The sequence below is a fragment of the Bombus terrestris genome, chromosome 7, assembly GCF_910591885.1.
Source record: "Bombus terrestris chromosome 7, iyBomTerr1.2, whole genome shotgun sequence".
NCBI lineage: Eukaryota > Metazoa > Arthropoda > Insecta > Hymenoptera > Apidae > Bombus > Bombus terrestris.
The window spans coordinates 1,626,342-1,639,467 of record NC_063275.1 but is presented as its reverse complement, the minus strand read 5'-3'; the positions used below and the strand labels follow the sequence as shown (position 1 = coordinate 1,639,467).

At 28.2% G+C, this 13,126-nt stretch overlaps 2 protein-coding genes across 7 annotated transcripts; one reads left to right on the top strand and one right to left on the bottom strand.

Moving 5' to 3' along the window:
* Positions 1 to 1,783: 1,783 nt before the first annotated feature.
* LOC100646907 (SH3 domain-containing kinase-binding protein 1) lies at positions 1,784 to 11,080 on the top strand. Of its 6 annotated transcripts, none has more exons than XM_048407280.1 (10): positions 1,787 to 2,519; positions 3,230 to 3,446; positions 3,597 to 4,022; positions 4,125 to 4,329; positions 4,442 to 4,776; positions 4,875 to 4,976; positions 5,123 to 5,220; positions 5,306 to 5,495; positions 5,646 to 5,764; positions 10,958 to 11,080. In XM_048407280.1, exons 2-9 carry the CDS (start codon positions 3,288 to 3,290, stop codon positions 5,745 to 5,747), a joined length of 1,617 nt encoding a protein of 538 aa, XP_048263237.1. In that variant the 5' UTR covers positions 1,787 to 2,519; positions 3,230 to 3,287; the 3' UTR covers positions 5,748 to 5,764; positions 10,958 to 11,080. The 6 variants fall into 6 exon arrangements, with proteins under 6 accessions (XP_048263239.1, XP_048263237.1, XP_048263238.1 ...); XM_048407281.1 differs by lacking the exon at positions 10,958 to 11,080 and adding an exon at positions 8,167 to 10,337; XM_048407282.1 differs by lacking the exon at positions 10,958 to 11,080 and having other exon boundaries at positions 1,784 to 2,519; positions 4,469 to 4,776; positions 5,646 to 7,925.
* On the bottom strand, positions 10,741 to 13,060 carry LOC100645753. The gene is made up of 4 exons (XM_003396367.4): positions 12,686 to 13,060; positions 11,636 to 11,782; positions 11,322 to 11,552; positions 10,741 to 11,105 (listed from the first exon to the last, which is right to left on the bottom strand). The coding sequence occupies exons 1-4, from the start codon at positions 12,927 to 12,929 to the stop codon at positions 10,918 to 10,920; spliced, it is 810 nt and encodes a 269-aa protein (XP_003396415.2). The 5' UTR covers positions 12,930 to 13,060; the 3' UTR covers positions 10,741 to 10,917.
* Positions 13,061 to 13,126: the final 66 nt, after the last annotated feature.

The window sequence follows — 13,126 nt, the reverse complement described above, 5'->3', positions numbered from 1 at the left end:
TCGGTATTGTATTATTCTACGTGCAATAGCCAAGATATTCGTATGAACGATAGAATTATATAATATATATTTTAGAATAATGCATCAACTAATGCATTGATATTTAATCGGTGTAGAAGCACGATAATAGCACGCGCAAGTATCGCATAATACTTCTATAGGTGCATAGATATACAGTCATTGTCTTGACTTAAGATCACTATATTCCCCGTTTATGCTGTTAAAAACAAAATAAAGCCTTCGTTACGCCTACAAGCAATTAGATATAAACAAGAAGAAATGGAATAGAATATGTACACTCACGGAAACGAAGATTTGAAATCACGTGGAAACGAACGATGAAAACGATTAATGCGAAATTTAATAAATATTATGCCTTCAAAGCCCACGTACGATTATGGTTTGATATATCGTCAAATTCATCGTTAGATTTCCAGAGTTGCTAACAAATTTGCCGCGTATGTCGAAATCAATGTTTTTCATTGTACATACATGCATACATACATACATACATACATACATACATACATACATACATACATACATACATACATACATACATACATACATACATACATACATACATGCATGCATGCATACATGCATACATACATAGATACATACATACATACATGCATACATGCTTACATATAAACAATAGAGAATGTAAAAGAATTCTTGTTGTAGATCGTTAAATTTGGTCATTGACCAATCAATCTTACACGTGTGCATGGTTTCTTCAGTTTTGTTTCTTCAGTTATGTAGAATATCGTTCTATTTTATTATTCTTGAAGAAATCTGTTTTAATTAATCCAAAACATTGCCTTCTTTTCAAAACTTAATTCCTTATAAGCTACTCGTTGTTAACATTTCCTGTTCTACACCTCTTATAGTTCTTTTGTCGTATGTATAATATTGAAATTATAATACTCGCATTAATATTTGGAGTTACAATGGTATGCAAGTTCCTAAGATAGAATTTCCATTTTATATACCAAAAATAATATTTGAAACAATTTTAAGTAATATCATTTAACTATACAACAATGTTTGTTTGTTCTATTGCTTTTTTTTCTTTTCTTGTACTTGCCATATGCCTATACAAGGTATATTAATTAAAATTCGTTTAGAAATCGCTTTTACGATATAGACTGAAAAATCTATTTGATTTGGAAACCTTTACCCGCGACTATATATTTTCATTGCTTTATAAAACAGAAATTGTTTAATTATCTCTCTCGTATTTGAAAGCGAGGAGAGTATCATACATGTAATTGGTTTAAGCCCGATGCAGATAAATAATGCGATGTTATTACAATCTTATGGTGATAGGCGTGATACCGCGCTGTGCGCTTTGACAGATTTGTATTTTCGATAATGCAATACACACGAGTATATTATTGAGAAATATAAGGTGTTCCAAAAATTTCTCTCCTTCTTTATTTGCATGTAAGTAATTTTTTAGTAAAATACAAAATCGCTGATTTCCATCCAAAGTTTGGTCAAAGTCAATATTTTACTTACGATAAATACAATCGCTTATATGTCCATATTTTGTTAGGAAATATATATTCCGAAAGAAAACCTTCCTCTCCGACTTCTTACAAAAATATCTTCCTTCTCAATTGGCTGAAATATTTATTTAAGGAAGGAATAAAAACAAAAAAGACAATTTTTACTTGTCACATAAAAATTCTTCTTTCTAAGATAAACTTTCTTTTATTGATGTCCATTTTAAAATAGTAATCTTTTTTAGATACACTTATTTGATATTTACTATAAAGAAGTTTTCTTAAGATATCTAGGAACTAAAATAATAAAAAATAGAAAAGCTGCTTTCAAAAAATATTTTGTCCATTCACCAAAAATATAATCAATGAGAACATTTATTACACGTTTCCTTTATCAGTACACACCTTATTATTAGCGATAAGAATATCTCGTATGTTTTGTTTGAACAGTTTGATCGATAATTTTGGTCTACGAATATATATATATATATGTATGCAAATGTACATATATACATTTATAATTTTTAAATTCATAGAAGCAACTGTGCAACTTAATATCTGATTCAATCATAAAATCGTATATATATATACCCTTTATCTACGATTAAGAATTTCTTCAATACCTTTACCAAATATCGTTAATATTTCAGTTGAAATTAGCTTCTACGGTAAAGTTTAGCTTACGCGTCCAAGTTAAATTTGTTTTACCTATTGTATCAGATAACGTTACTATGTAACGTTTTATAAAATGACCTCGTTACATATGATTAAAACGTTAGATACATAGGAAACTTTGTATGCGCTCTGCGCATATCTGACTGATACGTGAGGATATTTATTGTCCAATGGTAACCGATTTATATGAATCAGTCGCTTAAAAATATACAGCAAGGCATATAACTTTCTAGACGAATGTTCTCTTTTAAACACATGTAAATACTCACGAGAAATGCGATAAGCATCGATAGATAACCTACATCTACAGAAAGTGAAATATCTAGATCAATGGTAAATACATATGAAGCAACCATCATAATTCAGTTAACAGCGTCTTTTATGAATTACCAACGTGTTCGTAAATCTTGAACATCTCTTGGAGTAATGGCCTACTCATTGATGGGCTTCACACATAGCGAAAATGAATCATAAATTGCTCGGCGCGTTCTTTGAGTCAGCGATAGGTTAGCATGCGCACCTTACACTACACATAAATTGCATCTTGAAGTTCACTTGAGCTTGGAGTCCAAGATGGCCGCGATGACAGATATATCGAACTGTTAACCGAATATGGGATACGCCTAAATTTTCAGTTTACACCGACACATCTCTTAGACATTATAATACAATGAATATAATAAATACGTGCAGTGATATGAAAGGTGGAGGATGCACGAAGAACAAATGACTTTTACGGACGTGCAGTTTGTCTTAACTCATACGTATGCTACGTTCTGTGTTCAGTCTGCTTTTTCACAACGAGTAATTTGTTCATTTGCAACAAGAACTCGTTACAAGGAGAACGACTAGAGATTTCACCCTTAACTGCCCACGTAAATAAATTAACCTATCAAACTTTTATTCGAGAAAAAGTGACTTAATTCAAGAGTTCGTATTCTGTCATTTATATGTCATTCGTGTGCTCTGTTTATCTACATCTACATGTAAATTTATATGTATCCTTGATGTTTTTAGTGTAAATTAGTTTGTATTTCTTGCAGATATAAGGTTGTGATATTTATGTGTTAAAATATTCAAGCTACTGTTAGAATAAAAAATATGGAGGCAATTGTAGAATATAACTATGAAGCACAAGAACCTGATGAATTAACTTTAAAGAAAGGAGATGTTATTACTGAAATTAAAGTGATGTTAGGTGGTTGGTGGGAAGGAACTTTAAGAGATAAACGGGGCATGTTTCCTGATAATTTTGTCAAGGTAACTTTTCATTCTTTTACTATTAATATATTTTCTATGTGGTGCTTGTACAATATTTGAAAGATAAGATTTATATACATTTCCAATGTAGAAGAAATTTTTGTAGTAAAATTTTTATATATTAATATAAATAATTATAATCAAATATAGGTATTGGAACCTTTATCAAGTGGAACGGTTGGAAGTACAGGAAGTGGAGGAAGCGAAGGAGCTGGTAGTGCTAAATCTGAAGATGTCTCCTTAAAAAACGGCGGATCTAAAAGACGATTTTGTAAAGTGCTTTTTAATTATGAACCATGTAATAAAGATGAACTAACTTTAGTACCCCAAGATTCTATAGAATTTTTGGGTGAAGTAGAAGAGGGATGGTGGAGAGGTAGACTTAAAGGCAGAGTTGGTGTTTTTCCATCAAATTTTGTTTCTCCTCCAGTTTATGAAGAATCTGATAAACACAAAGATCAAGAGAGCAGAAGGTTGTGTAAAGTACTTTTTCCTTATGAAGCTGCTAATATAGATGAATTGACATTAAACGAAGGAGATATAATAACTCTTCTATCCACAAATGCTTCAGATAAGGTATTGATTACTTAAATCGAGTGTTATTGGTTTCTTATGAATAAGTTTTGAAAACTATAATTTGAGAATTTTCATGTCATGAGTATGAAAAATAACTTCTAGGGATGGTGGATAGGAGAATTAAATGGCCAAGTAGGCTTATTTCCTGATAATTTTGTTGAAGTAATAAATGTTCCATCCGATCATCAAGATCATGAACAAAAACTTAAGGCATCTATGAAGTCCATTACAAAACATTCTCATCAAATAAAAAAGAATGGAAAAGTGCACACTAGAAAAAGTTTGGATGTAAAAGATCTACATGCAGGTATCTAATGTTTCATTCTAATTAGTTAACAAAAATCATATAAAATTTTAAACTATAAATAAAATCGTTTATTTTGCTATAAATTGTTGAAATTATTATACTTTTACCACAGATGTAACTAAGAAAACCATATCAACAGGAGCATCTTCTACGACATTAACTTCTCCAGGAATTGGAGGAAGTGGTGGAGAAAGGAAAAATATAAGTGGACATTCAATTACCTCGAATTTAAAACGTCTTGTAGCTGATGTTGGAACTAATAATGGTAATGGAAATACAAATATAGCTCTGGGTGAAGAATTAGATGGTGTAGAACGAGGAGAAGGTGCACCGCTTTCGCATTTAACAGCTTCTCGAGCTAAAGCACCCCATCGACGTCCACCTTCTTCACAACGTTTAAGACGCCACGTTACTGGACCACCAATTACCACAACCACTACGACACCTGTTAGTGCTCTTGGCTCTATTTTAGTTTTTAGTATATGTGTCGGTAATATCTAAAATGTTAGTACTTCTTAAAATATGTAATTTTCTATTCATAATAGGAAGATAATTTAGCAAACGGTAATGCAGACATTATATTAGAACAATTACGGGAAGAAGAACCTGAAGGTTTGGCTGCAAAAGCAAGAAGAAAAGCACCTTGGGTAATTCCATTTATATATTTTATTCATGTACATATGTATCTTCCATATTCATCTATATACAAATTTTGTAATAATAAATATAATAATTTTCCATGATTATACTTATATAAACATGTAATGTATTTTATGTTGACTATCATTTCTAGGTAGAGGAATTAAAATTGAACCAATTGGAAAGGAGAAAGATTGTGTCGGTGGATCGTATTGATAAATCCGAAGAAAAAAAAGAACGTCCCAGTTCACGGTAAAATTGCATTTTTCAATAAATGCTTATGATGGTACGAGTATTAAGTTTTTAATTTGTATATAATTTTCCGATTTTAATGTAGAGTATTAATGACGACAAATGTTGCTGATTGTATTAATAAATTGGAAGGGGAAAGTGAAGAATGTAGACTGAAGGATAAAGGTCAAAGCCAGAAATGTGACACATCTTCACATGTTGAACAAATCTCATCTACTCCTGGGACTCCTCCTGCTTATGTTCCATTTGCGCTTTACAATCAACTACTAGAAAGGGTGAGTATAGTAAGAGAGTTAGTTATTAAATATTTAAAGTTATTAAATATTTTCCATGTATGTTTAATTCGTATTAATTTGTAATATTTTGTTCTACAAATATATGTAATATTTATAATTACTAATTAAATTGAAACTTACACGAAACAGGTTGTTGCCTTAGAAGAAAAGCAAGCAATGTTACAACAAACAATGGGACAAATTTTGGAACAATTTGTACCTCCTGTCTCTTCAATCAACAGCCCTGATTAATCAACACAAATTCTACAGTATGTCTTTTCATATAAAATGCTGCTAAAATCTCAATTTCATTTTTCATTATAAATATCGTCGAACAGTAGTGTATACTTACTGTATAATTTTTAGAATTATTCATTCTAGTAGCGGCATTTTTAATTTGTTTCGCTAATGTGGTAACAGTATTTATTTAATTTGACTAAGTAAAATATTCCATATATCATTCCTTCCTTGAAGAAGCATTTTTTCAATTTACGTCAGTTTATCTTATTTCACTATAAGTATTTTATTTGTTACTTTCATATTATTTTTAATGACATCTCAAAGTTTCTAAAACATATGTAATATAAATTTTCCAAATCTTTCTATATCTATTAAAGGATTATCAGCTTCATTACTTAATTAAAGTAAAAATACAGCATATTTAGTAATGGATACCTGATATAGAGGATAAATCAATAAGAATTACCACCTGAAATTACTTGTTATCTACTGACTTTATTTAAAAAATGGTTTAAACGAAATTTTTGTATTCGAGAAGATTTCGGCCAGATGAATATATTTCGATTTCTGATTTTCGATTTTAGAATGTTTTAAATGACACTGCATTTTTTATTAATATCCTGTTGTAATCTGTTTGAGAATTTGAATAATTGACCATCCATACAGAGCTTGTTGAGTTCGAGATGCAGTTACGTTTCATAAATTTTCGCTTCATTTGAGAAACTCAAAGTCACTTTAATATTTCAAAAAATCAAAATACATTCTCAAATACACCAAATTTTATTTCAAACACTTTTTGATAAAGTTAATAGATAACGAGTCAGGTGTATATAGAGATTTATTTTAAAACATTTAAAACATTTTAAAATTAATATGTATATCTTTCTAATATATTTCCTTAAACTGTATCTCAAAACTATAGGAGTATATTTGTACTTAAATTACTAAATCAGTAAAGACTATGCATTTTATATTTTCGTTGAAAAGCTGCCTCGCATTTATAACATAATACTAATTATTTTTAAGTCCATTAAATAATTCAAGTGCCAATATATTTAATTTTCCTTTGCATAATTTTATAACTCTACCATAAAAACGTTAATACTATTTAGTTTCCAGAAAAAATGCATTAACAAAGTATTAAATATACCTATTTAAAATGAAATAAGTTTAATATAACTTAAAATGGTGCTACATGATGAAATACTTGTGATACTTTATATCACGTATTATAATATGACTAAATGAGGCAGCAAACTATGAATAATAATTTTTATCCTAAATGAAATAGAGTGACAAGATACATTAAAGCTCACTTAAAAAAACAAATTATATTAATAACTTTGTTCCATATAATCACAAAACTGTTGAATATTTCAAATCTTTTTATTTTTTTAAATGAAGGAAATTTTAAGTATAGAATGAGATGGTTAAGGATACGTGTATGAAATAAATACAAGCAAAACAATATTTAATTTTTTACATCAGTATTATCTAAAAAGAAAAAATAGCAGGTTTATAATATTTCCTCCGATTATAATCACATTATTTCAGATTATACGTTAGCTATGTGCAAATATGTAAATACCCAGTATCGTAAATGAGTTGAAGAAAACAGTAAATTCCTATAGTAATTTGCAAATGAACTACTAAATATACAAAAATTCTAGTCTAAAAAAAACAGATTGCAGTGATTAAAGGATTCAAGTGCCAGGGCCAATGAAACTAACACTGTCACTATAAATGTCGTTGTTAATAAGTATATCTTTCAAAAAGTAATGATTTCACTGTACTTCTCATTAGATTTATACTAATTTTTGTCTCTTTCTTTTTCACAAAATTGTTCTAAAATTTAATAGATATAAATTTCTTCTAAATATTTTAATTTAATGAAAACTTAATAAACATTATGTTTTAATTACAATATCTTTATAATCTTTTTATTTATAATATCTTCATTATATCTAGAACGTTAGTACTTTTATTGTCTGAAGATACTATTTTTATAGTTTTCTTTTATATAGTTTACAGCTAAACTACAAATTATATCATTACATTTTGAATGATATCCAATGTAATATATAAATTAGAGTATTAGTATTGTACAAAATTTTTACACATTTCAGCTGAATGTAGCTTATTTAAATGGGATGTAATTATAAATAAGTGGGATGAAATAGTTATAAAATATAGAATACTTCTTTTACATATGAGAAGAAAGACACTAGAAGATGTTAAATTTTGGCAGCTTTAGATTTATATGTACTTTCTTTTGTTTGTTTATTTTTATATGAAATTTGTTTATTATCACGAACAATACTATTATTATTATTATTATTATTATTAATATTATTACTATTATTATTATTATTATTATTATAGTTAATTGTCGTTAATTGTATACAGGATGCATATCTGTATTTGTTTACAGAATTTATATCAAGAACAATTTCATCTAGTAGAAGAATTTGTATAATTATGCCATGAGTAAAAAATTTTCTCTCAAAATGTTTGCATGTAAATCAGAAATTGCAAAATATTTACATGAATTATTACATGAACATTATAATTATTAGTGTGTTACAATTCATTGAAGAATTTTAGATTATGCTTACAATGCAATAGACCCTATCTGAAAATATCTTTCATATAGCGTCTATCCTTAACTACAATACAAAAGCACAAACTTGTTGCATAATAGGATTCAAAACATTGTTTTCATGTACGTATTTCTTAATAAATTGAACTGACGTTTTACATTGATCATATTTAAATAAAATTGTTGTCATATGTTTCTCTGCAATATCTATTACTGTACATAAGGAGATAATGTATATTTTTATGTATTATATGGATATTGTGTTAAGTATATTTGATTTTTCACCCATTATGTCGAACAAGTGAAGTAAATGAATACAATGCAAAATAAATAACATTAAATTGGTAGTTTGGATTTGGATCTGGAAATTTAATTTCAACAGTTATACAAGCCACGAGTAATTTTCAAACTAGTATTTTTATTGTATATTCGCTAGTTTTTATCTTGTTTTATATCTCTGTAAAAATATTTTTAAAAGGATATGGAAGAGTTATGTTGTTATAATTTTACACAATCGATTTGATCTAAAAACAGCTTAGCATACTGACCACATTTCAGAAATGTCCAGTAATTGACTCCATACAAAAAATATCATTAATAAATCCTTTTATACTTTTATATATTATCACAACTGAAAGATTAATGTAAGATTTTTATGTAAAAAAACGTTTAAATTTTACAAGATGACAAGACTTCTATTCGCAAATCTAAATTTCATACATCATTGCAAATTAACGATATGTGACAATAATAGTCCTAAGCGAAAGCAAGAAAATTTTCCAAGTTCGTGCATAATATTAATAATATTTTACTATTATCACACAATAGTTATTTTCAAGTCCATGATAAAATAAAGATTTGAATTATAGCTAAGTCAAATATATGTTCAAGTTACGAAATAATTACTTAAATACAATAACTTTGATAAAAAAAAACGTTGTCTTCCTTTAGTAACGAATATTATAGACTATATATAGGCTATTTACTACATTAATCGTCAAAGCAACGATCTTTCAAATGGACTAACACCTGTATGGTATTAACGTGCATTTTTTTTATAAATGAAGCTGTAGATAGAAACTTACATATAAAATATTTTTAAATATATGATGCATTACACGCATTAAAAATGAGTATTTCCATTATTAACATGCATATGTCGAAATGTTTTAGTCATTTATAGAATGCAAGGTAATTGTTTCAAATTAATTATGCATATATCATGTATCATGGAAGATAAATTTTGTTGGAATGACAAAGAAATCATGTACTTCTTCTTACTACTATTATTATTATTATTATTATTATTATTATTATATTATTATTATTATATTATTATATTATTATATTATTATTATTATTACTACTATTATTATTATTACTATTATTATTATTATTATTATTATTACTACTACTACTACTATTATTATTATTATTTTTATTATTATTATTATCATCATCATTATTGTCTACAATCTTTACTTTCTGTTTGAAGAATGTAAATGATAACTAGTAATTTGTGAAGCAAGAGATTAGAATGCATGTTGTATTTTGTTTCATTTTTTAAATTTGGATTGTCTAATAATTTTGATACGAGTATGGAAATGAGTAAGTAAAAATTATTTTATCTTGGCCGCTTAATGTACATGCATATGAAATAATATATATTAAATTATACATAAAATTTCAGATTAAATAATATATATTTTCTTCTATTATAAATACAATACCTATTAAATATTTATTGATGGAGAGTTTCAGCATACATATATTAAGATAATTTACTATTCGAATGAAGTGTAGATATATATTATTTGAGTAACATGTTGGAACCCGATTTTTTAAATTTATTATTAATGCTTGTATTAAAGATTATTAAGCAATGAAACTTTGACATAATCAAATTGTTATTATTACGATACACACACACATACACACACACATGTATATATATTATTTTCGAACCCTATTAAAACCACAAATAAAGGATCGATACATCTTAATGGTTTTAAGTCTTAAGTAATCAGCTTAGAAAGCATGTGATAGATAATAAGTAAATAATTGAAATAATTTTTAAAGGTATAATCCTAGAATTGTATACGTGTATATAATCAACAAAGAGTGAGAATTATATTTTTTCTTTCGTATCGATCATTTTCAGAGCAATTCAAATGTAAATAATTTGTTAGGAAAAACTTTTTTCTGCTAGTAATGAATATCATACTTGTAATCACGTATTAAACTTATGTATATAATTAGTATTTGTGTTTTTAATGCATCAACTTATCCTTTTCATTTGATGTGTTTTTAACAACAAAATAGTACAACTCATTGCTTTCTCTTTTGTACATTTTATACTCACAGTTATATTAATATAGGAAGTTTTAAGTAACTTAATAATTAACATTTTATTTTTTGATCAAAAAATATTTATTTCGAATATTCTTTAATAAGTAGTACATTCGAATGTATGTATTAAAAGCATTTAGAGCATAATATATTATTTTATTTTAGCTTTTCACACATATATGTGTAGTTGAAACTGCTACCTATTAATATGTTTGCTTGTAAATTTCAAAGTTTCTAGCTATGCAAATATGAATAGATCGGTGAAATTTCACAGATAAAAGATAACAAACTACCGCAAGGAACAACTTTCCAAAAAGGACCAAGTTGTAATTGAGGTGGTTGTACCAGAGTGACACATCCTTTTGAATGCGATGGTTGCCCCCTTCCCCATGCTCGATAATTAAAACATGAAAGTGGTTCGTCTAAAAATTGTATAATATTTTTATTAATCATACCGTATATAAGTTTTTCAGAATTTATAAAGAAGCGAGATATCACAGACTAGAATCCTTTTTAAACTAATTTTTTCTTAACCGTAAGCATCATTTTCTAATTCTAACCAATAATTCAAAAAAATATGAATTTATGTAAACGTTATGTGACAAAATTCTACCGTATACAAAGTTAAAATTAAATACCAAATTCGTTCATCCAAAATTTTCCATTCCTACGGTTACTGAGTCCGATAAAAGTAGGTGTGTTTGGCGAAATATATTTTGCAAGCCCGTTAGTACGTTCCTCGCTAATTATGTGAGCCAGCGATGCATTTATTTTTTGGCAAGCTGTTCGTGCTTGGCTGTAATTCAAGTTATCGCTCGAAAATACAAATATCCCTGTCCTAGGAACGCAGACCAGTGTGAAGCTAGAACCTACAATAAAAATAATTTGTATAAATTCCTATTACTTGCGACATGTCGATACTTTTATTCTTTATGTTTTTTTTTTTTTTTACCAGTTGGTATGAAGCTGGGATACACGCTATAATATTTATAATTCTTATCCTTCACAAGCGTAGTAAAATTGTAAATCTCAGGACATTGAAGCGCTTGGCATATTTTCCTCGTTGTTTTACTTTTATTCTGAACGCCAATATTCAATTCTATGTGAACAGAAACAAAACTCTAGCACGCAGTTTTATATTATTACCGACAGACTGCTGATATTCATGCAAATTCACATTTTTATAAACGCAGCTGAAGGAAAATCTAAACAGTAATTTGTTTAATTCACCAAGATCAAATGTAACCACTATTATTTGAATACTTCATATATTTATACGTATTACGTGCATTCTGTGTATTTTTCGTTTGTATCCTGAAATTTCACATACGGTGACCGAGCAAACACCGGTATTAATTATTTAGCATAGATGAGATTTTCCAAAGAAATGCTGTATAAATCTGTCTAAAACTTGACTCTTCGTACGTGTGACACATTTTTTTATGACAAGTACGTATATAACTTCCAGACTGAAATACATGCCGATTCAGTATCGTTAAGCATACATGCATACGATAAAAATTAAAGATACATAACAAACTGTTTTTGGCGAAACATAAGATACAACTTATGGTATAATTAATACCAGAATCGATTGAATCGTTTTGCACCCGTTGCAAAAGCAAAAGAAAAAAACAAGAAAATAATCTAGAAACTATATAAAAATTGATATAGGAATTAGAATGAGAACGAAAATTTCGATTCATTGTAACAATTATTCGGATAATAAAAGTTCTACGTGAACATTTGAAGAAGCAGAATCGAAATCGTAATTGTTTTCAACCTTCGATAGAGTTATATTTTACGAAAGATTTCGTTTAATAAAGAGTCGTACTTTTTCAGGAATTTACGCAAGACCCCACTTAGAATGTACTATTCCATGCCACAATACTTTTGTTTGTCACTGTAAATGCATAAACATACACAGTCGTCTAACTATTGATCACCGATTGAACACCGTGGAACATTACGATACGTTTCCAATCTGCGTCTTTCGTCTTACCATAGTCATCGTCTAAACCATAATTAAATGCCAAAGCCTTCTTCACCGAAGCGAACTTCCTGCACTCGTTCACATTTTCCACCGTTTTTCTTGAGAGTATTAACTGATTCGAACGGGCGTTAGATTTCATTAATTTGTAGTATGGCAACTGTCGTGAGTTAATTTCACAGTAATTATTGCATGTAATTAAATGTAATTCTAAACACGCTATCAAGTATGTCAGAGTTACAATTAACTTTCCCATTTTTTAATTCACTGAAGAATCTTATTCGATTGAATGTTTACTTGAAAATGCATGATTTTTTTTGTACAACTGGGATACTCGTGGACAATCGGGAGACACAGACCGACGGACGAAGCAATTAACCTGTACGTCGACGTGATGTGCACACAATAGAAACGGAATTTCGATTTACGCAGTCGACAGATTTCGAAGTTTTA

Coding starts and splice junctions, on each gene's coding strand:
- LOC100646907 (XM_048407280.1), top strand. CDS start 3,288: ATGGAGGCAATTGTAGAATATAACTATGAAGCACAAGAACCTGATGAA. Junction 4,023..4,124: donor CCACAAATGCTTCAGATAAG/GTATTGATTACT, acceptor AATAACTTCTAG/GGATGGTGGATAGGAGAATT. Junction 5,496..5,645: donor ACAATCAACTACTAGAAAGG/GTGAGTATAGTA, acceptor TACACGAAACAG/GTTGTTGCCTTAGAAGAAAA.
- LOC100645753 (XM_003396367.4), bottom strand. CDS start 12,929: ATGGGAAAGTTAATTGTAACTCTGACATACTTGATAGCGTGTTTAGAA. Junction 11,783..12,685: donor TGGTTTAGACGATGACTATG/GTAAGACGAAAG, acceptor CTGTTCACATAG/AATTGAATATTGGCGTTCAG. Junction 11,106..11,321: donor ATTTTGGATGAACGAATTTG/GTATTTAATTTT, acceptor TACAATTTTTAG/ACGAACCACTTTCATGTTTT.